The sequence below is a fragment of the Calonectris borealis genome, chromosome 2 (assembly GCF_964195595.1).
Source record: "Calonectris borealis chromosome 2, bCalBor7.hap1.2, whole genome shotgun sequence".
NCBI classification, from domain to species: domain Eukaryota; kingdom Metazoa; phylum Chordata; class Aves; order Procellariiformes; family Procellariidae; genus Calonectris; species Calonectris borealis.
This window is the reverse complement of record NC_134313.1, coordinates 101323966-101350609: the sequence shown is the minus strand read 5'-3', so window position 1 is coordinate 101350609 and position 26644 is coordinate 101323966. Positions and strand designations below refer to the sequence as shown.

The 26644-nt window shown below is 42.9% G+C and overlaps 2 protein-coding genes across 3 annotated transcripts in view; both read left to right on the top strand.

Moving 5' to 3' along the window:
- KIF13A (kinesin family member 13A) overlaps positions 1 to 13554 on the top strand; it is a 118233-nt gene extending 104679 nt beyond the window's left edge. The window contains exons 35-40 of the mRNA XM_075142791.1: positions 212 to 259; positions 698 to 809; positions 1753 to 1904; positions 2446 to 2550; positions 9951 to 11055; positions 11957 to 13554. Of these exons, the coding sequence (XP_074998892.1) occupies positions 212 to 259; positions 698 to 809; positions 1753 to 1904; positions 2446 to 2550; positions 9951 to 11055; positions 11957 to 12243 (1809 nt within the window). The 3' untranslated portion in view covers positions 12244 to 13554. The remainder of the gene's footprint in view (positions 1 to 211; positions 260 to 697; positions 810 to 1752; positions 1905 to 2445; positions 2551 to 9950; positions 11056 to 11956) is intronic.
- A 2759-nt stretch (positions 13555 to 16313) lies between these two features.
- On the top strand, positions 16314 to 26643 carry SIRT5 (sirtuin 5). 2 transcript variants are annotated; one of them, XM_075142793.1, is made up of 9 exons: positions 16314 to 16387; positions 16750 to 16888; positions 19409 to 19542; positions 21122 to 21347; positions 22928 to 23015; positions 23964 to 24017; positions 24947 to 25070; positions 25886 to 26001; positions 26387 to 26642. In XM_075142793.1, exons 2-9 carry the CDS (start codon positions 16774 to 16776, stop codon positions 26460 to 26462), a joined length of 933 nt encoding a protein of 310 aa, XP_074998894.1. In that variant the 5' UTR covers positions 16314 to 16387; positions 16750 to 16773; the 3' UTR covers positions 26463 to 26642. The 2 variants fall into 2 exon arrangements, with proteins under 2 accessions (XP_074998894.1, XP_074998895.1); XM_075142794.1 differs by lacking the exons at positions 16314 to 16387; positions 19409 to 19542 and having other exon boundaries at positions 16805 to 16888; positions 26387 to 26643.
- The last annotated feature ends 1 nt before the right edge of the window (position 26644 follows it).

Genomic DNA, 26644 nt, shown 5'->3' with positions numbered 1-26644 from the left:
AGTACGGGATAGTTTCCATTTTGTGTGCATTTTATGTGTTCTCCTATCACCCACTCGTAGCACAAACGTAGCTATCCTTACAAATAATCTTATCTGAAAAGAGATAACGGAAAAGTTCTTAGGACTAAATGATCATAGTGTTTCCTCAAGGCATTATATTTTATAAATAAAAGATAGGCATTTTGTCATTCTGCCTGTTGGTGTTCTGTAGGTATCCTGTAGCCGACTAGATCTTTCTGCCTGTGATGAAGATGATAAGGTATGTAAATGTGACAACAAACAGCGCACATTCTCAGATTTTTTTCCCCCTCTTTGAAGCAAAATGTATTTGAGAATTGAAAAAAAAAATAGAACAGTATTTTTAACGGTGTGTTTACATAATATATATTCAAAATGCTGCACTAATTACGTATTATTTTGAATTAAACGTTCTTGTCCTTCTCTGCTCTTCATATTAGAATTGTAGAAACTGATATTTAAGAAGGGGGAAGTTACAGCAAAACTTAATATACTTCACTGAAAAGCTAATTAGCTTCTAAACATTCCATTTGTGTAGACTGAAAATTGTCTTAAGTCAGTAACTTGACATTCCTTCAGTTTGTTTTTAAAAAAAAAACAAACTCCCTTGGAGTTTACCTATTAATTTTTCCATGTTTGCCTGTATCAGCATGCATATTTGTGTATTTTTGTTTCTTAGGGTTGGTCCGAAAGTCACCTAGATATATCTGACTGTTCTTCCAGTTACCAAGATATATCATGCTATGGTACTTTGCCCAGGGAGTCGCCTCGAAAGAGCAAAGATGGCAGTGGTGAGACTTTAAAGTATATACATAATGACAGTGTGGTTTTTTAATTACTGCATTAAACTGAAGATTAAATTCTTAGTGCTCTTTTCCTACTAAATGCATTTTCCAGTTTCTTGCTTTAGCAGCTAAACATAATCTGCAAGTAGGGGAGAAAGGGAGAAATGCATGAAGACATTCAGGAAAGGGTGGGAAGTTGGGGGTGCCCAAAAAAACCAAGAGGAGAGCAGAACAACAAGCTAAACATGAATCAAAACAGTAGAAGGAAAAAAAAAAAAAAAAAGGAGCTGCTGTTATTTTATGAATTTGAAAATAAAGATGCTTTTGTTAAAGTGGGAAGGGTCCTTTTGCAGGTTCTTCACGTGATTTGGATATTTGCTGTGCCATGTCAGTGTATCACAGGTGCCTTATTTTCTTCAGGTCAAATTGTAACACTCTCTTCTTGATCAGGCAATACAGGTAGAGATACTTCTGCAATAAAGTGGGACTGAGAGCTTATTCATTGCTTCCTTGCCTATAATGTCCTTTTTGATCATCCTGGTTGTGCAGGATCGCTGGCTTGGTTCCAGGGCAGAATTGCGGTGTTGTGGGCAGAGGTTAGGTGAGGCTCAGGAAGCAAAGAGCTGTCAGTTCCAGTTTCAAGGACACTTCCCACTGTTTTTATGACTGAGATGAAAAGGAGAAATATTGGAGCTACAGAATGGAGGGGGCAGATACTGCTATTCTCTGCTTTCCTTCTGTTTCCAGACTTCTCAGAGGGGCATAATCTCCCCTTATTGAGCTCTGTGTTATCTCATGCCTGGGCCAGTGGTTGAATACTAAAATATTAATGTTTTTCTATAGCCAGCAACTTGCCAAATGCATGGCTTAACCTTCAGTTATTTTGAATTATGCTCTTGCAGTCATGATATGAAGAACTGAAATACAGTATTTTTGCTTTTTTACCTAGGTGCTGTAGCAGAGAATTCCCATGCTTTAATGGCCAGCCCTTTTAAAGCATTTTCTCCTCAGCCACCAAAGTTTTTCAAGCCCTTAATGCCAGTGAAGGAGGAACATAAAAGGAAGACCCCACTTGAAAGCCGACCTCTGCTTAGTCAAGAGGTAATCTTTGAAAACCACCTGTTTTTTTAAAGGAGATGGAGTGATTTTGTGTACTTGGCAAATTGTTTGCAGCATGCATCTGTTGCAATAGGATTTTGTAATTCTCTGGTAGAATTAATCAGGCTGTTCTTTATATGTGGTGGGGTTCTGGTGTTTGTTTTTTACCTGAAACACTGGGGGGTTTTTTCACTTCTTGGTAAGTATTCTCCTTTACAGGGTACTTCTGTTCTATTTTAAAGTAACAATAGCCTGCATTTTTTTTCTCCAGCAAGATGTTGGTGTATTTTTTCATAGATAAAATGTAGTTCTGTGAAACAGTGTTCTAGGGAAGTTATAGTTCTAACCTTTATTCCTCAACCTAAAACTCTATTGGGAGGAGCGCATGAGTTTCTCTACCTATTAACTTGAATTTTGATGTATATATGGCCAGCATGGGTGTTTCACTTTCATCATGTGTTAACGCCTTTCTAACTTGCATGCATTTAGCGCTGTGGTCAGAGTTGTGGTTTGCGTGATGTGTTGTGTGTCTTAACCTTTGCAGAGCATGCCTTCATCTCAGGTGCATTGTGCTGGCTGTGTTGTGCCTTCAGGAAGTAATGCCAGCAGCATGCCTGTAGAAAGCCATAGCATATGTGAGGAAAAGATTGTAAGTTTTGTACCAGTTTCTGTTATGAGGCCTGGTGGTGGGCTTAGGGCCATTTGGTGGTGGGCTTAAAGCACTTACGCTATGTCAGCAGAAAAAAGGTGTAATGTGGATATAATCACTTGTGATTGGTTGTAACTAATGGTTATGATGAACAGTTGCTTGCCTGGCTTACAAACGCAATCTGTCATTGGAACTAATTCAGCTGGGTTTTTGCATTCTGGTTTTTTTTGTTTTGTTTTGGGGTGGGATTTTTTTTGTTGTTTTTTTTTAATATTCATGTATGATTTGTCTTGTGGGGTGGGCGAGAGAGGGGAGGCTTTAGTTTTTACAGGGCACAAATGATGAAGTAAAGGGTGGTTTGGTGAACCGTGTTGTTGTCACTCTAATATACCTTGTATGTTACCCAGATTTTGTGACTATACCCCAGAGTAAATGGAGCGATCCCATTTGGTGTAAGTAACTGTGCACTTAGGTGTGGGTACACTATAAAAAGCTTCTCATAGCCTGGTGTGGAGGTAATATGACTAAAATAAGATTGCCGCTCTTAATTAACCTGCAGCCTGTCTTCATCATAATTCAGGTGGTGAACTGAGGTGGAGGGCTTTTATTTTAATCTTCACTTGCCAAATCCTTTTCTCACTGCTGCTTCAACAAAAGGTGTATCATCATTTCTGCTGTATGATGGACTCGGTTCTTGGGCTGTGGAACGTGGCTGTAAATACTTGCTTTAATCAGAGCTTTAGATTTAAAATTCAGAGCCTTCATATTATTCCCCAAAAGTGTTATAGGCCTCTCTTACCACAGAGCACTAGTGATGGATTCTTCCTATTCAACAGTTATTTTCATTCCTACCATATAGCCAAGCCATTAAAAAAATCTGTTCTGGATTTCTAATGCTATTTTGTAGGTTGTTATACCAAAGTATCCTGAGTGTTTGGTGTATGTATTTGAAGCTTGGCTGCTGGTTCTGGGTAGCAGCTGTTTTATTCTCAATGATGTTAATTTTCCATAAGGTAGCTGACATGCTGACTCACACTGAGTCACTGATACAAATAGCATGAAGGTGTTTGGAAGACAAAATCTTCTAGTGGAAGATCCCTTGGAAATTAAATTGTTGCAAAATCTTCCATAGCAACTTCAGGGCAGTTTTAATCCCTTGAGTAAAAACAGCGTCCCACCCCATGCATGCCCTGAATTAACCCAGGCATTTGCCTGTGCTGCTTTCCAAAGATAAGCAGAAGCTGGGAAAGGGCAACATCCTGCACCAGGCTTTTCCAATTAGAATGGAACTAATTCATTGAACGCTGTAAACCTGCTGTAGCCAACAGGGCCCTGGAAAGAGCTGTTCTTTCAGTTCTCAGCTGCTTGCTCCTACCCTTGCACTGACTGTTCCCTTGCGTCAACATAGCTTTTTGTTTGGTTGCATAGTAAGTCAGATCAAGGGAATTGATCCATCCAGCTGATGGCTAGATTACCATGGAGTTGTATTTCATTTGGATCTACTCCCCTGTCTGATTACCTTATAGACACTAGAGTGGATACCAGGGAGGCAGGCAAAGAACTAGCAGCCACTAATAGAGGAGGTGGAGATGGCTACTTTGCCATAGCCCTGCCAGCGTATGGTGTTGGGTTCATCAAAGTATGGCTTCTGGGGTTTTTTTATCACTTTAGGCCTTCCTAAAGCCTTTGTAAGATGTAGGCTGCCAAGGCTACTCCGCATTTTTCAGAGCGGCAGCAAGTCTATATTTTAACTAGGCTGGAGTATATATTTCACACATTTGGATTGAATAGTGCTCTCAGAGTGAGTTCAGAGATTACACTAGGGCAGCGTCACAGCTCCACATGAAACTTCAGCTGTCTGCTCCTCTCTATCTGATTTGAAGTGAAATTTTCACATTATTAATCAATACTGTAAATGATCGCTCCACGGTACAGAGCCTCATACTCCTAACTAATCACTGGATGATTGGAGTCTCTTCAGGTGTGATGCTCACTTGCATCTTACAGCATGTAAAAAATGCCATAGAAGTAAAGAAACTAAACATACAACTAGTAATATTAGAAACTAGTAATATTAACTAGGTTAATGTTCTGCATCTAAGTAGGCATAAGAATGATGTTTGGCCTTTTTCTCCTGTTTCTCTGGGATCTGTTCTTAACTTCTCTTGAATATTCAAAACACATCTGTCAAAGGAAGGAAAGAAAAGAAGGCAGTTAACAAAAAATATTTTTATTCAGTTGGCCTGAAATAGAGCATTCAACCTAAAATTTCAGACAGTGCTTCCACAGGCGTTTAATATTGTAACTATTTCAAAACAACATGACATAAGGGCATGTTCTATATAATATGCGAATACAGTGGAATATGTTAAGGTCAGATTAAATGTTTTGATATTGAGTGTATTTGAATACTGCCTGTAATTAACACGTCTAAGGGGGGTTTGGCTAAGAGCAAATCCTCCTAGCGGGCGATGAAAATTGAAGCACCAGTGGTGTAACCACTAAATAAGGATTACTGATTTTTAAATTGGTAAAATGAGAACTAGCATCTTTGAGGTTACTTGAGAGGTGTAATTTAGGGATTTGAAAACGCAGATACTTTAACTTTTAACTACACAGTATGTTTGTTACAAAGTAGGTGTGGGGAAGCTGCTCTGTGTTCTTGCTTACTTTGCTTCTGTTGCTAAATCTTGATGTATAGTCTTGTCTCCTTAGTTCTTGCTTGGCACATTCTTACTGTTATCAGTTCTTAAATCTGTTTTTCATTATAGTCTTCCTGTTAGTTCCCAGGGAAGTAGCAGCAGTTTCTTTACCAATTTTTTAAGGATTTTATCTTTATTTCTACCAATAGCCTGAGTAGTACAAGGCGGCTTCCTTCTTTTTTCCCCACATCCTACATCCACAGGAATTTGAAGAACCCTGAAATTGCTTTGTTTCTGGTATTTCCCAATCAGGAAGCTCAAGAGGACCTTTGAAAGGAAATATTTCTTGTCCCCACAAGGGGCACCTTTTGTCTGTCACAAGGTGATGTCTCATCACCTATTTGCAGCATTCTTCACAACCCATGTTCTAGTAATAAGACTGCTTCTACTGCTTCTCTGTACCTTAGCTTTTGTATTTACAATGTTAGATAACCCTGAAACGACACCCAGCTGGCAATGTGGTTACTTGTTTGACTTTTCCTAATCAAGTCACCAATGACTGTGTGTCTGTAGAGCCATTTCTCAGTTACAACGCCTCTTACCCAGTCTGATTCTGAACAAGGACTCTGTGTGTAGTAAGATTTTTTTCAATCAAATGAGGAATCTTGCAGGATTCAAAAGAGAAACAAAGAACTCGGTTATAAAAATGCCTTTTGCCTTCAAGTGGATGTTTAGCTAGTATCGACTAGAAATACTTCCTTCATGAAATGCTTATCGGTTTGGAGTTCATGTAATATCTTAAACCCACTGTATTTGATAAACGCTAGAGTTTGTAATATTTTAAAAACAATAAACTACAAGGTTCTACATAGAGCAAAACTTACTTTTGCATAAGTAATAAGGGTGAAAAGGAAGGAGTAAGCAGAATAATTGAGAAAAGGTCCTTCAGAGACGAGCAACAGGTATACTTCAATATGCAAAAAAGATGCTTTGCATAATGCTTTTGTGCTTGGAAGCGTATTCATAGTCTCAGTAAAGTGGATATGAATTTTGCCCTTTACTTTTAAAGGGACTACCTGTAGATTTCAGATGTAAAGAACATGATTTTCAATAATGTAAGTAATTTTCAATAGTCTTATGTGACATTTCGTAACACTATCACTCCTCTGCAGAGAAATAAATAATTTCAAAATAAAGCCTTCATCCAAATTCTGTATGAGAAATAGCTCTGAATCAGAGCTGTAAAAACTAGTAAGCAAAGGATGCCAAGCTTTTACTTGAGCAAATGTTAATAATCTGAAATCTGGTTGGATTTGTCAGATATACTTAGACAAGTAGAGGCGTCTTCTTCAGATACTGATTGCTCTGCCAACAAAAATTTAATGTTACTGGAAATCTTGATTCAGCTAACAGGCCATTCTGCGTGGGTAATATGACTAAATTATATCTGCTACGAGCTTGAACATGGTAGGAATGAAAATGAAACCTTGTTACAGATAAGGGCCATAGCGAGTAGAGATCACTTCAAAAAATACAGGATAAAAGAAAAGTGAAGTCATTTAGAACATCTTTACAGTTCTTTTTTTGAAAAAAATCAAACAAACAAAAACTGGGAAAAAAAACACCTCCAGGTTAGGAGAAAGATCTTGTCACATAAGCATGTGTTTCCTAATATATACCTACGAGGATGTTTTAGTTAATTGCACTGCTGAATGGGGCAGGGGAACTGGTCACAAATGACTTGGAGAAGGCCAGCAAGTTCAGTGCTGCCTTTATTTCAATTTTCATCTATAAAACTAGCCTTCAGGAATCCCAAGCCCCCGAGACCCAAGGGAAAGCGTGGAACAAAGAAGACTTACCCTTGGTAGGGGATCACCAGGTTGGGGAGCGTTTAAAAAAAAATGCATGTTTGTTTAAGTAAGCATATCCACGAGTGCTGAGGGAGCTGGCTGATGTTATTGTAAGGCCATTCTCAATTATCTTTGAATGTCATAGCAATTGGGAGAGGTACCTGAAGACTGGAAGAGAGCAAATATCATTCCTGTCTTCAGGGACAAAGAATAAAGATTTAGCTAACCAGACTGGTCAGCCTCACTTCTGTCTTTGGGAATTTGACAGAGAAAATCCTCCTAGAAAGCATTTCCAAACCCATGAAGGACAAGAAAGTGATTGGGAGTAGTCAGGATGGATTTACAAAGGGGATATCATGCTTGACCAACCTCAGTTGCCTTCTACAATAAAGTGAATAGCTTGGTGGATGAGAGGATGTTGTTTACCTTGGCTTTAGTAAAGCTTTTGACACTATCTCCTATAACATCATCATAGATGGGCTGACAAAGTACAGGTTAGATAGATGGACACTGAAGTGGATTGAAAACTGGCTGAACGACTTGGGCCCAGAGGGTTGTGATCAGAGGTGCAAAGTCCTGTTGGAGGCCGGTAACAAGCGGTGTACTCCAGGGCTCAATACTGGGGCCAGTACTGTTCAACACCTTCATTAATGACCTGGATGATTGGACAGAGCGCACCTTCAGCAAGTTTGCAGGTGGTACAAGACTGGAAGAAGTGGCTGAAACACCAGAGGGTTGTGCAACTATTCAGAGGAACCTCGACAAGTTGGAGAACTGGGCAGAGAGGAATCTCATGAAGTTCAACAAGGGGGAAAGGCAATGTCTTGCATCTGGAGAGGAATAACGCCAGCACCAGTACGTATTGGGGGCTGACTGGCTGGAGAGCAGCTTTGCCTAGAAGTACCTTGCGGTCCTTGTGGACAACAAGCTGGCCATGAGCCAGCAATGCACCCTTGCGGCAGAGAAGACCCACAGCATACTGGACATTGCCAGCAGGTTGAAGGAGGTGATCCTTGCTCTCTCCTCAGCAGTAGTGAGGCCATATCTGGAGTATTGTGTCTGGTTCTGGGCCCCCCAGTACAAGAAAAATACGGAATTACTGAAGTGAGTCCAGTGCAGGGCTACAAAGATGATTAATAGCTTGAAGCATCTGACATACGAGGAGAGGCTGGGAGAGCCGGGACTGTTCAGCCTGGAGGAGACCAGGCTCAGGAGCATCTTATCAGTGCATAAAAATACCTGATGGGAGGGAATGAAGACAAGGCAGACTCTTCTCAGTGGTGCCCTGTGACAGGACATGAGGCAATGGACGCAAATTAAAACACGTGAGATTCTATCTGAACACAAGAAAACACTTTTTTACTGTGAGGGTGGTCAAACACTGGAATGGGTTGTGCGGAGAGGTTGTAGAGTCTCCATCCTTGGAGATCTCAAAACCCATCCAACTGGACACAGTCCTGGACAATCTGTTCTGGCTGACCCTGCTTCAGCAGGGGGGGTTGGACTAAATGACCTCAAGAGGTGCCTTCCAACCTAAACAATTCTGTGATTATTCTGACGTGCAAACTGAACAAACCTGTTTGCTGTCTATGTATTTGAAGCTTTGTTGTACAAAGTTATTTGAGCAGTCTTGGCTATTATGAAGTATAGGAAACATTTTCAAGAGGACTTTTATCTTAACCTTGATGTATTGGTTCTCAATGCATTGGTCATCTGGTTAAGTATTGTTCTTTTCTTTTTCCACCGGTGATTCACGGCAGGTATCTGAAAGCATTGATCTACTTTAGATACCACACAGGATCTACCTTGATCAGTAGTTGAAATCAATGATGCAGATAAAGGAATTGAGAAATAATTGGTGCTTGAGTTCCTCTAAACTTTTAAGTACTTCAGCAGTTTTCATTTTTTTCTGAAAATATTCTTCTTTCTAGTAGGAATTTCCTGTAAACTAACCATTTTTAATAGATATGTGTGTGTACACGTAGATACATGTGTATATATATACATATATTTATATGAAAAATTAAGTACTTAAAAAAGCATCCATGTGGAGTCCTGCGTGCAGTATTTTATATTGGGGGAGTAGCCCAACCATGTTGCTGGGGTTTTTCTCAGGTGCATCTTGACAGACTGAAGTCCTCAGCTTCAGATGGGCTCTGTGAAAGCCACGTTTGTGGGCTGGTCACAGTGCATCACCACTCGTTATCAAAGGCAAACTTGGGGAGGTACCTCCAAATTCTGCCATGTTGATTAATGTCACTTATTTCCCTCCAAACATGTACATGTATGCATGCAAATGCTTCCTTGAAGGTTCGCTGTGATATTTGATCCTTTTAGCTTTATTTTCAAACATCGTGAACATGTTCAGGTGTGATAGGTAGGGGTAAGCAAAATTATTTAGCCTGACTGGTATCAGATTAATAGAAAATCCCATTGTGCGGGATAGTTTTTAATAATCAGTATTGCAGTGGAGACCCTGTAAGGCCTCTTCCATTCATATTTATGTTTATCTTGTTAGGTGGTCTATAGAACACCTTTAATAGGTTTAATTAGTCTAAATCATAGGGAAAAAAGTTTATAATACATGGCTTTAGAAAAGTGAGTATGATGAAAATATGTAAACAGAACTTTTTCATGTTGTGAGCTTTCCTTATGCCAAACATTATGCTTTATATTTTCAGAACTATTTAGAATTTATCTTTATTTTCTAAAAATTGAATAGCTCAGTGTAGACAGGGTATGTTTCCAGCAGCTCTTTTCAGAGGTGTCTCCCATTCTTGAATTAAAGACTATTAAGGGTACATTTTTCTCCATGTTCAGAAAGGAAAAAGTCAAGGAAGGTTAGTTTGTTTTGAAAACTTCATTGTCGTAGGTTCCTAATCCTATGCAACTCTCTCTTCTTTTGCAGGACTCCGAGGAGGAAGACAGTGAGTTGGAGGCCATTAATAAGAAGCTTATAAGTCCACAAAGTTTTCAAAATTTCCGGCCTTACGTACCAGAGGAGTTTGCTGACTTCAGTGTTTACAATGCTAGCCTGGAGAACAGGGAATGGTTTTCTTCTAAATCAGACTTCATGAGTTCACGTGTTCTTGAGAAAGAGGTATCCCGCAGCCCCACCACTAGCAGTATTACTAGTGGCTACTTCTCCCACAGTGCCTCTAACGCTACTCTGTCTGACATGCTTGTTCCCTGTAGTGATAGCACAGACCAGCTAGCCAGTCACACGAAGGAGCTGGACTCTAGTGATCCCTCGGGATCATCTCTTGCACATGATTTAAGATCATCTTCGAACAAGGAATGTCGAGAGTCAGAAAAGGAGTTAGTGAGAGAAAAGTTACCCGTGTTACCACTGAAAGAAAACAGTGCCTTAATGGAACAAGTACCACTGTCCCTTGATGCCACTGACAGAGACTCTCAGCAGTTACCCAGAGCTGGATCATTTTCAGCTTTAAGTTCCTCAGATGGCAAAAATACCTGTTGTACAATTGAATTTTCAGCACGCGAAGCAACAGTTGAGCACACAACGGACATTCTGGAAGATCACTCCTTTACAGAGTTCATGGGCGTCGAAGATGGAAAGGACTTTGACCATTCGACAGCTCCGCAGTCGTGTTCCCTTGTGTCCTCTAATGGAGTGAGCGCCTCAGAGTTGTCCCGAGGCACTGACAAGGAGCGGAGCACGTGCCTGGGCCAGCTGAGCTCTGCAGCAGCAGCGGGCAAACAGCTTGCGGACGCTGTGGAAAGCCCTTTTTGTTCTGCACTGGTAAAAGAGACTTCAGACCGTGAGACTTATCCTGATGCTTCCGTAGACGATTTTATTGGGAAGGACCACTTGGATGGTTCCGATTGTGAAGAAGGTGCTTCTGCAGATCAAGCCCACGTCTTGCCTAGCTGGGTGGCCGTGGGTGAACAAGTCTGTGTTGGAAGTAATAAGATGGGCACGGTGAGATACGTTGGAACGGTGGATTTTTCAGCTGGAATCTGGGTTGGAGTTGAACTAAATGTTCAGCTGGGTAAGACTAAATATGCTCTGGGTTATCTATGCAGCTAGCATCATCTATTTTTAAAGTTGCACTACAATCATGTGCCGTTCAGTCCTGGGAAGTACCTCCAATTTCATGTAAGCTTGGTATCTGACACACCCAGTTCTAGGCTTTCTGTTTATGGGATGCTGTGATTCATTTTTAACTGTCTTAAAGCCCTGTTCTTCTTGATTTATGCAGAATAATGCTTTTGCATATTGTGGTAGTTCCCGTTGGTACCCATCTGTTTTTATAGATCAGAAAAACAAGCAAAGCCTAAAATTGGCAGATTTTTTTAAAATCAACATCCGTGTTCATGGGCAGTACTAACAATGGACATCACTTGTCAAATAGGTTTGCTGTCTGTAGCTGTCAGAGATTCTTTTTTTTTTTTTCTCCCCGCTGGGGAAAGCTTAATTATAGGGCACAGGTTTTCTTTAACTTCAATTCGGTGGGGTCAGAAAAAGTCAATGCTCTGCAAGTGTTAAGAGTCTCCTGCAGAAATGCTTCAGATCTTTTAAAAAGATTACGTTTTTAGTAGTTCAATAGATATTAACACTGATACTAGAAATTTCTCTGGCAGCTAAGTTTTAAGCTTTGTAAGCAATTGGTTTTGAGGATAGTTTATTTTGTAAAATGAACAAATGTTTGACTTTTTAAACTGTTAGTTAACAAAGTAATATTTTAGGAAATAATCTTTTTGGTCACATTTCAAGCCCACCTTTCCAGGTTTTGTTCTCCCTGGTGTATGGTATGCATCTGGCTTCATCACTCAGCATTAACAATCTTGGCTATTTGAGAGATAGCCAAAGATACTTACACTTCAACGGTACAATTGTGTGTGCTAACGAAAGTACCAACAATTAATTCTATGCATTTATTTTCGTTGAAGGGAAGCATGACGGAACTGTAAAAGGCAGAGAGTACTTCCACTGCAAACCACGACACGGTGTCTTTGTTCGTCCTGGGCGCCTCAGCAAAGCGCCAGCTTCTACAAGGAAATGGAGTAGCACTTCACGGTCTCAGGCATCTTCCACTTCAGAGAAACGGAAAAGTTCTGTGCTTCAAGGCTCATCATCCGCTCCTAAAACAGGAGGAGAAGTCCTCTGCCATTCAGGAGATGCAGCGGCTTCTGCTTTTTCTAGGAAACAGGAAAACAGGAAATCTTGGATTAACTAAATTGCAGTATTTTTGCACTTACTACACGCATCACTGTGTAGAAAACTTTATGGATTTTTGAAGCTATTGTACATTTTAATCTGTCCATACGGAATATGTATTCTCTAGAGCCCTTGACTTAATCCTCTAATTTTTTATAAATAATATATATATATTATATATATATATATGAATGTGTATCTATAGTTTGTCTGCCAGTGGGCAGATATGGCTGCACACTAAAATACAGTTAAAGCTGATCTGTAGATAACTGAGGTACTGGACTATTTGTTACGCCACAACTGGGGAGATATATTTTAAACAACGAAAAATATTTTATTGTGGAAAAACCAGGATGTAAATCCATATTTGGGAAAAAAAAAAGCTACGGTTTGCTGTTCTTAATTACCAAAGAACTTGTTTTAGACTGACACATTTGCTGTTTATATCTTTCTATTGTAAATGTTTTAACTGATAACTTGGTGCGATGTTTCCTTTAGTCACTGGGCACCGTGCAGCCTTATGTTCCGTGTTTAAGCACACTGAAATATCCAACTGCTTCGTATTTTTTGTCTTCCTAGAGGCCTGCCACTGTGCTGACTTGGCATTGGATTGAAATGACTAACAATGCCTGAAGCTATACGTCTGGCATTTCATATGTTAACATAAGCCAGCCGGGCAGTTTGACTGCAGAAACAGTATTACTGCAAGGGCGTGAGAGGACAACGTTTTGGGGTTTAGGGAAGGGGTTGGTTTTTTGGGTGTGGGGGGGAAATGGGGAAACAAAGAAGCAGTAAATGGATCATGACTGCAAACTTTGCACTTGTTACTTGCTGGTTATTATCAAGATGAAATAGAACCTGCTAAAGTAATTTTAATCTGTAAAGTTTATTTTAATAATGGGAATGATGGAGGGATTTATGTCTGGTGCTCATGAATTCCTAAGAAGGTTGTTCCACATGTAGATACTGTAGATGCCTGTACAAGCGTTCTGGATATTTGTAAAGTAACATGGTAAAAAATGAGTGAAGTGAATGGCCTGCTGTATCTGTTCTTCTTTGTTTCTTAGCAAATGAATGATTGAGATACCTGGGACCTTACTGAAAAGCTGCTGTTCTTTCTTTGATTGTTGTGTACAGTAAGCGGACTCTCGTATTTTACTATTTACTGTAAAGAACTGTAATTTATATACTGCCATACTGTATTTAATTGGTACAGACCTATTGTGTGTTAGAATACAGACTGTTTACTTGGGATTTAAAAAAAAATGTTTTGCTTGTATTTGGTACAATTCATGGTTTCATGGTCAAATAGTAAGCTGTTTCTAGCTGACGGTGCTCAATGCAAAGTACTTTGTAAAAATGCCCGAGGACAGTATGGTTGGAGTGGAAGACCGGATGGTATTAACCTGTTTTAACACTGACCCGTTCGTGCAGCGTTAAGAGGAGAATAGCAGCCCCTGTGGATACACGTTCCTCACCTGCTGCTTTCCCCTTCCCTCACAGGCGGGGGAGCGGAGCTGGGGAGCTCCTGCCAGAGAATGGTGTTATGTGGGTCAAGGGGAGATGGGACGAGTTCCTGGAAGACAGACAAGACAGACTCATTGCTAAATATGTAAATGCCTCAGCTGAGTACAACACAGTTGGCAGCGGGAGGGTAATGTGCTGGGGGTGATGAAAGCAGGGGCTGCAAAGCTCAATGTCCTTGCCCTTGACATAGCTTTTGGCTCCTCTGAGACAGGATTCTTGCGTGTTAATTGATTTTGGTGGAATGAATATCTTTGCAGAACATTTCATTCTGGTGTCCACCTGAGTGGACGTTAATGATACTGCTGCTGGAGGAAATTACCATAATAGAAAAAACGCTTGATGCAGAAGTATTTTATCAGGCACAGGTGATCCTAGAACACTGCTAGGTACCACAGTCTTCAAGTTAATTTTAGATGTTACTTTAATCTTTTTATAATGCTTTTTAGAAAATACACTCTCATAGGTGTTTGTGTGCACACATTTGCATAAACATATTTGTCCAAGGCCACTACAAGCAATTCTGAAAGCTAATGTGGCCATTTTCCTGTGGCAAAGATGCAGTATTTACACCAGGTTAGTATCAGCCGAACTAGGCTCTTCATGGTTTCAGACCTTTGAGAATACAGAATGCATGATTGCTTAAGAAACACCAGAATAATTTTGCTTCTTGAGGTATACAATCTGTACATGCCAGAGAAACCTAAACAAGCCAACCTCATTTTGTGCTGTATATATTTCGCATAACCTGTGCTGTCATGACTTCTGTTATTATTGACAGACCTGTACTTTTGCAAACCTCACATGTTAACATGCCCTGCCCTGGATTAATTTAAAGTTAAGAGGAGGATATCTAACGACTATGATGAGCTAATGTGGAAATGCAAGGATTTTAATTGATGTGCTCTTCAAACTCTGGTACATAAACACGGTAGTTTTTCTATTAGTAATGTTTGAACTTTGAGTGAAAAAAAACTTTCACAATGAGTGAAATCTCAGCTTGACTGAAAAGGACTGAAGAGATTTAAAGTTGTTGGGGACGGGTGGAGAGGAAGAGACTGGGTAAAAGCAGTTGCTGTCTTGAACTTTGTAATCAGTGAAATAATGTTGTGGCAATAGTCCAACTGCAAATTGCTTTTTTTTTTTTTTTAAAAATATTACCTTAACCAGCATCTAAAATACACTGCTTAATAAGCAGGATGTACAATCCATACTAAGACCATGATTTAAAAAAACAAACCAACCCCGGTCATAATACTGAATAACGTAGGGCAGAGCCAATCCCTCATTCGGCTGAGGCGCCAGAACATGCCTGTCATCTCGGTGGTTTCCCCAGTCCAGATAGAATTATCTGATTTTGACCATCAGGGGAGCTAGTGGTGAGTGAGATCACACTGGCCTGTATCTTGTTCTCTGAATTTATTATGTGTTGTTTTTTTCAAGCGTACATGCCTTTATGGAGATCCAGCCAGAGCGCTCAGAAAACAGCTCTTACAGTCCGGCAAGCAAAAGCAGAGTGTTTAAGCAGTACTGCTGGCTTTCTCAAATGTTCCCCCATAAAAGGCTTCCTTCATGTTTGCGACTGGAGGCAGAATATTAGAAGTGCCATGAAGCAGCGTAATGAATGAAACGTGGGCTGTAAGCCCCTGGGAGCAACCTCTGCGTATTCTCCCCCCGCCTTGGTGTTGCCTGTCCCCCGTGCTTCCCTCCTGTAACTCCCCATGCTCCAAGGCCGGAGCCGCTCCCTGCCTGCGTGGGCTGGTCAGCAGCTGGTGGACTTTAAAGAGCACTTCTGAGGTATGGTGGGACTCGCCTTGCAGTCTTTCCCATGTTCAGGTACACGTTTTAGGGACCTCTTCATCTGTTGAGCTGGAAAAAAAATGAGTGAAATCTCAGCTTGACTGGAAAGGATTAAAGAGATTTAAAGTTGTCGGGGAAGGGTGGAGAGGAAGAGGCTGGATGCAAGCAGTTGCTGTCTTGTTTCTGTGGAAAAACAAGCTGAAAACAGCTTTCCTCGTGGAAACTCTGAGTAAGCTGTCAGGACGGTTTTTTTAACGCTATGAACGTCCAAGTCCTGTTAGCATAGCAGCGTACAGGAGTTTCTTCGGTGAACATGTAAACTGCGAATGTCTGAGGGTGGACCTCGAACTGATGATGCCAGAAAAGCATCCAACTTTTCAGACCTACTTGGGTGTAATTTATAGAATCATAGAACAGTTTGGGTTGGAAGGGACCTTTAAAGGTCATCGAGTCTCCCCTGCTATGGGCAGGGACATCTTCAACTAGATCGGGTTGCTCAGAGCCCCGTCCAACCTGACCTTGAATGTTTCCAGGGATGGGGCACCTACCACTTCTCCGGGCAACCCGTTCCTTAGATTATTTAATCTAATACGTGTTCGTTCTGGCATTACGTGAGACGTCTCGGCCTTCACCATCCCCTCCTGCCTTAACACCAGCTGCAGCCTCTGCTCACGCACCCGGTGCCGGCCGGGAACTCTGCGAGCTCTTAACAGCGAAAGGCGAGGGCGGAGCGGAGCGAGGGCCGGCCCCGCCGCAAGCCCGGGGCGGGACGTGCGGCCCCGCACGGCCTCGGCCTCAGCGCCGCACAGCCGCGGCCGTCACCGGTCCCCGCTGCTGAGGTAAGTCCCCACCATGGCGGGACGCGAACCGGCGGCTCCGGGGCCTCCGCGGGGGACGGGGAGCCGCGCCGAGGGGGAGGCGGCGGCGGTGGCGTCCGCCGCCGCCGCCTCCCCCCCGGCGCGGCTCCGTCCGCCGGCGCGGTTCCCCTTCGCCCTTCTGCAGGCGGGCAGCTGCACGTACGCTTTGCTGCCCGCCGGGGATTTGGTGCCGCAGCTTCGTCCCGCCGCGAACCCTGCCCAGTGAAGCGGCTGTCGGCTTGTTTTTCCCTTCTTAAAATTTGACGGTCGTATCCTGGGGGTTGCTTTTGCGTGAAATACGTTCCCTTAAGCGGGCCGCTTGTGCTTCCTTTATTTCTTCTCAGGTAACGTACTTCCGAGTGACGCTGATGAGTCTCTTTCGATTTACCGCTAGAAGGTTGGTTTCCCAAGCATATTGTGGACTTAAGGCTGCTTCCTCAAAGAAACAGAAGTTTTGCTTGGAAATGGCTCGTCCTAGTTCAGGTAAGACATCCTTTTGTTTTCTTTAGCACCCCGGACAGGTGTTTAAGCTAGATTTGAAGTTCTGGAAGGTTTCATGTAATAGACAGAATCTATAGTTTAATTCAAAATGTTTAGAAGAGTGTGAAGTTGATTTTTTTTTTTCAGCTGCTAAAATTTATCTTCTATGGATAGAAAGACCAAAAACCCTCACACAGTTGCAGTCACTGTGGTTGCCTGGTGATTTTTTTTAGTATTTACAATTTAGGCACATAAACGTATGCTAATTAATTGCATTTCCTTTTCATAGTCCTAATGGGTAATAAAACTTACTCCTCATTTCTTTGTAAAAGAATTATGGAGGGCCTCGAGCATTTGTACCGGCTCGGGAGCGGGGTATTGGGTAACCCCAGGAACCTTGTTCAGTCTCGTAATAGTAAATATCCTCTTTTTGTTTGTCTGGGGTTTTTTTGGTTTTGCTTTTTAATTTGAGGATGTGTTTTAATTTGAAAACCGCGCACAGAACTTCACAGGTGTAATAGGAAAATCCCTAACAGCTGGGTAGCCAAGGTGCACTTGTTTTTTCTGCCGTCTTGAGCATCAGCGTTTGGCTGCTGTGAGAGACGGGGGTCTGGACTAGGAGGACTTCTGGGTGATATTTACACATTCACGGGCTCTGTGAGGTTTGGTTTACAACAGCAGACGGGGCATCAGAATCGTAGTGTTCTCTGCCCAGCTCTGTGGCGCTCGTGCTGTGGGTCTTGGGAGTTCTCTAGTGACTATCTCCCTTGTAAAAACTTACTTGCCTTTGGTTTAAAAAAAAAAAAAAGGAACCACATAGTGAATTATGAAGATCAGGGTTGTGATCAGCAGCTCAAAGTCCAGCTGGAGGCCAGTCGCTAGTGGTGTATTGTAGGAGTCAATACTGGGGCCGATATTGTTTAACACCTTCATTAATGATCTGGATGATGGGGCAGAGCGTACCCTCAGCAAGTTTCTAGGTGACACAAAGCTGGGAGGAGTGGCTGATACGCCAGAAGGTAGTGCTGCCATCCAGGGGGACCTCGATAGGCTGGAGAAACGGGCTGATAGGACCCTCATGAAGTTCAGCAAGTGGAAGTGCCAAGTCCTGCCCCTGGGGAGGAATAGCCCCATGCACTGGGATGGGCTGGGGCTGACCAGCTGGAAAGCAGCTTGGCAAAAGAGGCCCTGAGAGACCTGGTGGACACCAAGTTGACCGTGAGCCAGCAATGAGCTCTTGTGGCAACAAAGGCTAATGGGTGCCCTGGGCTGCACTTAGCAGACCATCTCCAGCAGATGGAGGGAGGTGGTCCTTCCGCTTTGCTCAGCACTGGTGAGACACACCTGGAGTGCTGGGTCCAGTGCTGGGCTCCCCAGTACGAGAGACATGTGGACTTACTGGAGAGAGTCCAGCGAAGGGCCACAAAGATGATTAATAGCTTGAAGCATCTGACATAGGAGGAGAGGCTGGGAAAGCCGGGACTGTTCAGCCTGGAGGAGACCAGGCTCAGGAGCATCTTATCAGTGCATAAAAATACCTGATGGGAGGGAATGAAGACAAGGCAGACTCTTCTCAGTGGTGCCCCGTGACAGGACATGAGGCAATGGGTGCAAATTAAAACACGTGAGATTCTATCTGAACACAAGAAAACACTTTTTTACTGTGAAGGTGGTCAATCACTGGAATGGGTTGTGCAGAGGGAGGTGGTGGAGTCTCAGTCCTTGGAGATACTCAAAACCCACCCAACTGGACACAGTCCTGGATAATCTGCTCTGGCTGACCCTGCTTGAGCAGGGGGGGTTGGACTAAATGATCTCCAGAGGTCCCTTCTGACCTCAGCCGTTCTGTGATTCTAAATACGTTGCTTTAAAATTAGTATCTGAAGTAAACTGGAAGAGATTTTTTTTTTGCTCTCTTCAGCTAACCTGTTCCTTTTTAATGTTGTTTTTAGAAAAATGCAAAGGAAATTTCCCATCTTTTTCTCAAGTTACTTTACCGTGCAGGGAAAAACAGAGGGAATATACATTCAAACATAAAAAATACAATTGCAAACCTAGAAAATGGGTAAGATGCCTCAGAAGGAAATGTGTTTTCCCAAATTACCTTGATTTTGAAGGTGATACTTTGTAACTAAATGTAAATTTTTTTCATCTCAGGATCTTACCTTACAATTAGGAAGCAAACTGTTCCTGGGTGGTGGTGGCAGCAGTTGTTACTGTGGTAGCATCTAGTGTGGGGTTTTAGTTTAAGGCTCTGTCTTTCAAATATTGAGTATATTCATAGTTTAATACATGTTGCCCCATGGGGCTTGTTCATATGCACTTTTGAGGATCTCCGGGAATTGCCCTTCAAATTCCAATATACAAAAACTCAGAAACAAATTAGTATTCTGAAGTTGAAGTCGTGGGAGGTATATGTGGAAGCCATTTCTGGATGCGTAAGTTTGCCAGCATTGTATGTATGGCCTCTTATAAGAAAGTGTAAGTGTTTGAACAGCTGTTTTTTTTCCTCCCCGCGCATAGATATGGCTGATTTTCGAGAAGTGTTTGCCAAAGCGAAGCATATCGCCATTATCACGGGAGCCGGTGTTAGTGCGGAGAGTGGAGTTCCTACCTTCAGAGGGGCTGGAGGTTTCTGGAGAAAGTGGCAAGCCCAGGTACGAACTGGTGGCAGGTGTCAGCGCAGCCGCGATTCTCGGTCCGTCGGGTAGGTGAGCGTGAAGAGTCAGAAGCAGCTGGGTGCCTTAGGGGTGGAGGCTCCCGTGGCGATATAGTGGGGACAGAGCTGTCCCTACGGTTGTGTCTGCAGCTCTTCCCCATGCCCTGGGGAGGCTGCTTTGTGCAGCTGCAACTTCTCTTCCGTTGTTCGGTTTATCAGTTGTTTGGGAAAAACAATGTTTTTGCAGGCAGCTCTGCGACTTTCTACTGTCCTTGATTTCTTGCTGCCTTGCAGCTTTGCTGAAGGGACTTAAAACTGAGAATTATTATTTTTAGGAACAAAGCTTTTTAAAAGTTTGACACCTTCACTCTTTTCCTACGTCCTGGGGCCTTTCCTGTTTTAAACTCTTAAGAACCTTTTATGAAAATAACAAAGGACAGAACCAACAATACCAAGTAGTTGTTCTCTTTTAATCTTGGTTTCTCATAATACTCTTTAAAAATGTTTTAGGATGTTTTTTTTTTGTTTAGGGGCAGGGTTCCTCACAGTCTCTAACCCTCCCACAAGCTCTGTCTCTCTTGCCGGTGTGATCTCGCCAGCGCTGGGAGCCGCTGGGGTGGGAGAGGAGGTGGAAGCAGACGCTGCGGGGTGGAGTGGTGCAGCGGCGAGCACCAAAACGAGCGAGTTGTGTAGGTGCCTCGTAAACCTGATCATGCGTGGTGCTGCGGATGTTTCAAGTAACTGTCATACTGCCAGTAACTGCTACCCCGAACACTGCAATCGCGTTTGCTTTCTTTATGGTTTTTAATGACAGCATTCATGAAAGATCTGATGAGGTTAAAAAGGGGTCAGAGAGATGAGTTTTTCAGATGGTTTGACTCTAAAGATGCATTTTTCCTTTCAGTGGTTATCAGTTCAAATAAAGCATGCGTGTGTGTGAATGCCTGGTCCTTCTGCACCAGAAAGCTTGCATTCAGTGTTTTTGTATCAGTAGAATTGTGCACTGAAGCATTAGACTGAGCTGCTCCTTGTTTTTAGAAAAGATAAGGCAAAATATAGCGTAGATTTTAGTGGCACATAAAAGACAAGATGTTAGACTTTGGTTTTGATGATGGCTGTAAAATTTGGCTTGTGTTACACTTAAATTAAGGCAGAAAAGAAATTGCTAGCAAAGGAAATACATCCACATGATGCTGAGTTTTATGGCTGCTGTGGAAAAGAGAGTTTTGAATGCCAAAAATTGTGTGCATTGAAGTATCTCATCTTCCTTTGTGCCATACTAAACTCCTAATGGTTTGGTCGACCAGCACAGAATAAGGTTTGAGTGTACTATGTAAAACCATGTACCACACTACTGGTATCAGTTATTTCCTCATTTAATAAGATACTTTGACCTGTCGTCCTCGTAAGGGCTATTGAAGTATATTCCTGTCAACTGCATCTGGTTATAAATAACCTGCTTTTGATTATCTGTTACGCTGGTAGCAATGTAAGTGGCCGTATGCTAGCGGGCTTCACCTGGGGAGGGGATTTTCTTGCCCTTTTGTTGGTAGAATGAGTGGTTTTGTCTTTTCCAGGAGCTGGCTACGCCAGAGGCTTTTGCGCGAAACCCTTCTCGTGTATGGGAATTTTACCATTACCGCCGGGAAGTGATGTTGAGCAAACACCCAAATCCTGCGCATATCGCCATTGCGGAGTGCGAAAGGCGACTGAGCAAGCAAGGAAGGAGCGTTGTGGTCATTACTCAGAATATTGATGAACTACACAGAAAGGCAGGCACAAAGCACCTCTTAGAAATTCATGGTAAGAATCAGCTTACCTGTCTGCTACAGGCCGGCAAAACTGGAGGGAAGAGAGAGCGGGATAAGTACTGGGAGAAAAGAAATTTGTCGTTAAAATGATAATAACTTGCATGAAGTTATTCAGAATGTCACCCTGTTCTCTTTTGGAAGTTGTTTCGGGTACTTCATAGCCTCCCTTTATTTGTCATCTTTATTTTTTAATGGCTTCTGGCAGTACACAGGAACTGGTTCTCCCTTCCCACTTGCTCAGTTTTGCCTCACATCCGCTTGAATACGTGTGGGTAGGGACACTTGGCTGGTTTCGCTTAGAAAAGGAGGAAGGAATCCATTGAGGACTTCTGCTCTGTGGTAGTGGTGGTGCCACACTGGTATTGCTGCCAATAAAAGGTGTATTGGCAAGACTGGTCTCGCCAGCCCTGGTGCTTTCAGCTCTGCTACCTGACGCTTTCCCTTGGTCCTGTCCTGTCCGTCAAAGACCCACCTGTGCCATCCTCGGCTACAGGAGGAAGCAGGGGCTGGAAACAGCTGAGATTCTCTTACCTTTCTCTCCTACACCCAGTGGCACTCCCTTTTTCTTCCCTGTAGTTGGGACATTCCTCGCTGCCGCAAAGTGCCAGAGGAGCACAACGCCGGTGCAGTGCACGGGGGTCAGGAATCTGAGGATCTGAGGAAATATACAGGGGTGGAGAGAACGAGGGTGAGGAGGCCCTTCTCCATCCTTTGAGGTGCCCCACTCCTCCTTCCTCCACCCCGCAGGCCCTGCCACAGAGTGAAGGTCTCCCAGGACAAAGTCCCATCCTGGTTCTGCAGCACTATGATGTTTCTTAAGAGTTAAGTATCACAAAAGGTTTAAATTTTCCCACCGCTGCTTTGTGATCTGGACACAGGAAACCTGCACAAATTGTTTTGCAGTTGTGGATCCAAGGGTAAAGCCTTGGGTGTAGTTTAATTTTGATTATCCTTATTCTTTACAAAATAGAAACAATTTTAAACTGTTGGTAATATTGCGCATCTCTACAGCACGTTAGTAACTCTACAAAAGCCTTGGGGTTGGGGAGTTTGCATAAAACAAAACAGCATTAAATACCTTTTTTTTTTTTTTTTTTTAGAAAACGTTTCTATTTTAAGGGGAGAAACAATAAGCAGAAATCATATCCCTCAGTAATACCTTAAATAATGATTTTCCTCTGAAATACTGTTGTGAGGCTGTGTATTGCTCATGTGTGAGGTAGAACAAGGTGACAAATCATAGCTTAGAGGGACTGTTGCTGTTGTTCACTGCGGTCTTGCAGCTGAAAGGGCTGTGTCTGTCTTTGCTGGGCCCGGTCAGTGCTTAACTATGACGCTGGTCACCTCGGGTTGCTGAACAAAAGCGTGTGTACGCGCTGCGTAAATAGCGTCTCGTTCATAATGCTGCCAGCTCTCAACACTTGGCTGTTACGTTCATGTAGTAAGTTACCCACAAGGTATAGTCTTCAAAGTCAAATAAAGGCCGTCCGGGATAAACACAACCACTTGCTTGTGCAGCCATGCCTCAGAGCAATCGCTTGATCCCTAATGTTTTCTCTTTGTGCATTTCAGGTAGTTTATTTAAAACTCGATGCACCAACTGTGGAAACGTGGCTGCGAATTACAAGAGTCCAATATGCCCTGCATTGGCCGGGAAAGGGTAATACGTCTGCCTTGTAAACGCTCTGTTTTCTACTTTGCCTGCTGTTCAATAGAAAAGGAACCATTTTAGGAGCATACAGGAGTTTCAGCCAAACACCTCATTTTCCTTTAGTAGTATTAATGCTTGAATTTTACACAACTGTTTTGAAACCTGAGTATACTGTTTCGTAACTTCAGTGAGAGCCCGTGATACCGTAAGTCCTGTGAATGAATAACAGTTAACCTCTAAGTTAGCACAACATTATATACGTTTTAATTAGAACAATTTCAGATGGTCTGAAACTCTCATATTGGACATCAACTAATTGTACTCTTTGAGAATTGTGTGTTTACTCCCATCCTCTTCACCTTCCAGGTTTTTTTATTAAATCAGATGCTTATTCCTTAAATTGGACTGTCATCACTTGATAGATGGATTGTCCTCTTCTGCGTCTCTTGAGCACCCAGTAGCTTTTGTCCTTCAACTCATCAATAAGATTCTCATGATTACAGGTCTCAAAATACAGATGTGTGAAACAATCAGGAGGGAAGCATCAGCTCCTAGGATTTCTGCAACATAAAAAGTTGCAGAAGAATCCTTCAGTCTCCTTTGTCTAGCCATCCTCTTTCGTTCACCATTAAAAAAAAGGGAGCGGGGGGACGGGACAGGCATACGCTCATAGATTTTTAGGGTTTTTTCCCTTTGCATTTCACCAGATCTTTAGGTAGCTATAAATATTTGTTGTGCCTTTGACGGACACTTTGACCAGCTTATTACAGCTGCTTAGCTCTGGGATAATTCTGGACAAATGCCTGCCTGCCCTCTGTGTGGTGTTTTAGGGTTGTAGCAGGTGTTGAAGTTGGCTGAAGTTGCAAAGATTCCTTGATTGGAGAGTGTGCTTTAGAGAATACTAAGTTTTTATGAATATATAAAGTGCATTTTGGATGATTGAATTTTGTAATTCAGGGCTCCAGATCCTGAAACGGAAGATGCCACAATTCCAGTTGAAGACCTTCCTCAGTACGTATGGACTGCTTTGTTTTTTGCTGTTACCTCTTCATGCTTTGCACATCTCAAAGGCTTACGTTACTGTTCACATAGTTTTGGAAGGACACGGAAACATTCTATGGGAGAAAAAGACGTGGGACTTTGCCCCAGAGAACTGAGTCTAAATCTAAACCTGGCATTACGGGGGACAGCAGACAACAGGAGCGTGTGCTAGAAGTTTACTGTGATGCTAAAGGGATCGCGTGCTTGTGTACTTGAGCATCAAGCTGAAACGTGCCTAAATTCATAGGGTTTGTAGTAAGTGGAGTAGTAGGAGAATTGCAGTAAGAAACAGTAAAGGTTTTGTTACTTTGCAGGTGCTACCTACTATTAGTCGGTCTGGAATACTGTGCTGGGGTACAGCCACTGCGTAGCTCCTTGCAGGCATTAAATATGCCACAGTGCTTTCTTGTAACGGCTGAAGCTTTGCCTTAGCTAGTTGCAGATGCAAGAAGCCACTGTATTTTTCATCTGGTTCCTAAGGAAAAGAGGCTAATGCAATGCTTCTGTCTTTCAGTTCACTTTCTCCTTAAAAACCTGTTGGCCAGTTTGTTAAAGTTGATGAAGGCAGAGGTCTGTAGCACATACTGTGCTTCCTGCGTTTCAGGAGCTGAATAAAGGAAAGACACAATTAAGTATCTGAGTTGAACAACTGTTCTGCAACCCGTTCTATGTGACCAGGCAGCATGTGTGTACTTCCAACACGTGTGTAGCACGGCATCAGCTGCCTTCTGTCCAGCACGTGGTAGAGGAGGGTGTGGGGAGCACTGTGGAAAAGAAGGAAGAAAGAGCGAGGGCAGATAAGACATGTCCAAATGAGAATGAAAAACTGCTTTGCTGTTTTGCAGGTTGAAACGTCCACGTCAGGAGCATAACGCTGTCCCTTTGTCATTTTTAAACAGGTGTGAGGAGGACGGCTGCAATGGGCTCCTCCGTCCCCACGTTGTGTGGTTTGGTGAAACGCTGGATCCCGACATTCTCACAGAGGTTGAGAAGGAGCTTGAGATATGCGACCTCTGCTTGGTAGTGAGTGACACTTTTGTTACCTAGCTTCGTAACCGCAGGGAAGCCACGCTAAAGAGGTTGCACCTCCTGGGTAAAGGAGGTGCATCTGCACTTCCTGAGGGAGCTAAAAGCCCCGGAGGAACTCTCTAGTGTCAAGGGTAAAACATTAAAAGACCATGAAGTTTGAGAATTTAGGTATACTACTCAGAAGTTAACAGGTTCAGTACGTGTGCATCTTGCTCAGCTGGCATCTGCAGTCTCATTTAGTGTAGACAGGTGTTAGAGGTTAGCTAATATTTCAATTTCTCGAACAGTGAAAAACAGGATTATTTGATGGTCAGTTTAAAGAAAAAAAGTTACAAAAAGTTGTAAGAATGTAGCTAGCTGTTATCATGTGCTGCTTTGTTTGTGAGGTTGTTTACATGCCGCGTAGGTTTTATATTGCTGACCAAAACATTTGCTGAGAATATTGTGTACCCTTCAGAAAACAATCTCAAGTAACAGAAGGGACATCTTGTGGTTTTTTTTTCCTGAAAGCAAAGTCTGCCATTTTGTTTCTGCGATATTTTTGTTCATCTACAGTTACAATCCCCAAACAGGCTTCTTTGGGTTGCATCAGAGAAACAATTCCTGCTTCTTACGCTATGTTAAATAGCTACCTATGCAGTGACACTAAATACAGATATTCATTTGGTTTCATTTCTGTAGGGATCTTCCACGCTTCAGTGGTTTTGCAGATCCAGTGTTCTGAGAAGGGTCCTTACCGTGTGGGTTGGTTTGGCATTGTGTTTAACTATGGGCCTGCTACACTCGTGATTTTTGCCCTGTCCCTGCAGGTTGGGACCTCCTCTGTGGTGTATCCTGCTGCTATGTTTGCCCCTCAGGTATCCGCCAGAGGAGTGCCAGTTGCAGAATTTAACATGGAAGCCACTCCTGCTACAAATAGATTCAGGTAAAGCTGTTTGGTCTTAAACTAGCAAGCTTTAGTCTCCTCCATCTTCATTATCTTTTCCATTGGATTGCCGAAATGCTTAGAAAATTTTTTAACAAACATGATCTAGTTTCTTCCCTAATGTCTAAGAAATATTATTTTCCTTTAGTAAGTAAGAAAAGATGATTGTTCTTTCTTGGTGGAATTAACTTACACTGAAGACACAACTATATTTTTCCTAAGCGTGAAGCTGAAGCCTGTCCTTAGGTCCTAGGTGACCTAATCCCCCCTCTCTCGGTAGCAGGACTAACTAGCTACTTCCGTGTCAAACGCACTCGGGCACTGCCAGAAAAAAGCAGCGTGCGCTGGTCGTTGCCCGCCCTTTCACCGGGTTGCTTCCTTCCAGGTTTCACTTCCCGGGCCCCTGCGGGACCACTCTGCCGCCGGCGCTGGCCCGCCACCAGACCGAGATCATCTCCTGAGCACCTCGCAGCGGCCGGCGGGGGAGCGCCGCAGCCCGGCCTGGCGCCCGGCGGGACCCAGCGCGGCGGGGGCGCAGGGGCTGGGGAGGGGGTGGGTGAGAGGAGGCGGCGGGTCTCGCCGGACTGTCCCCTCCCCTGCTCCCCACGGCAATAAACGGCCGCCGCTTCCCGGGCCTCGTCTG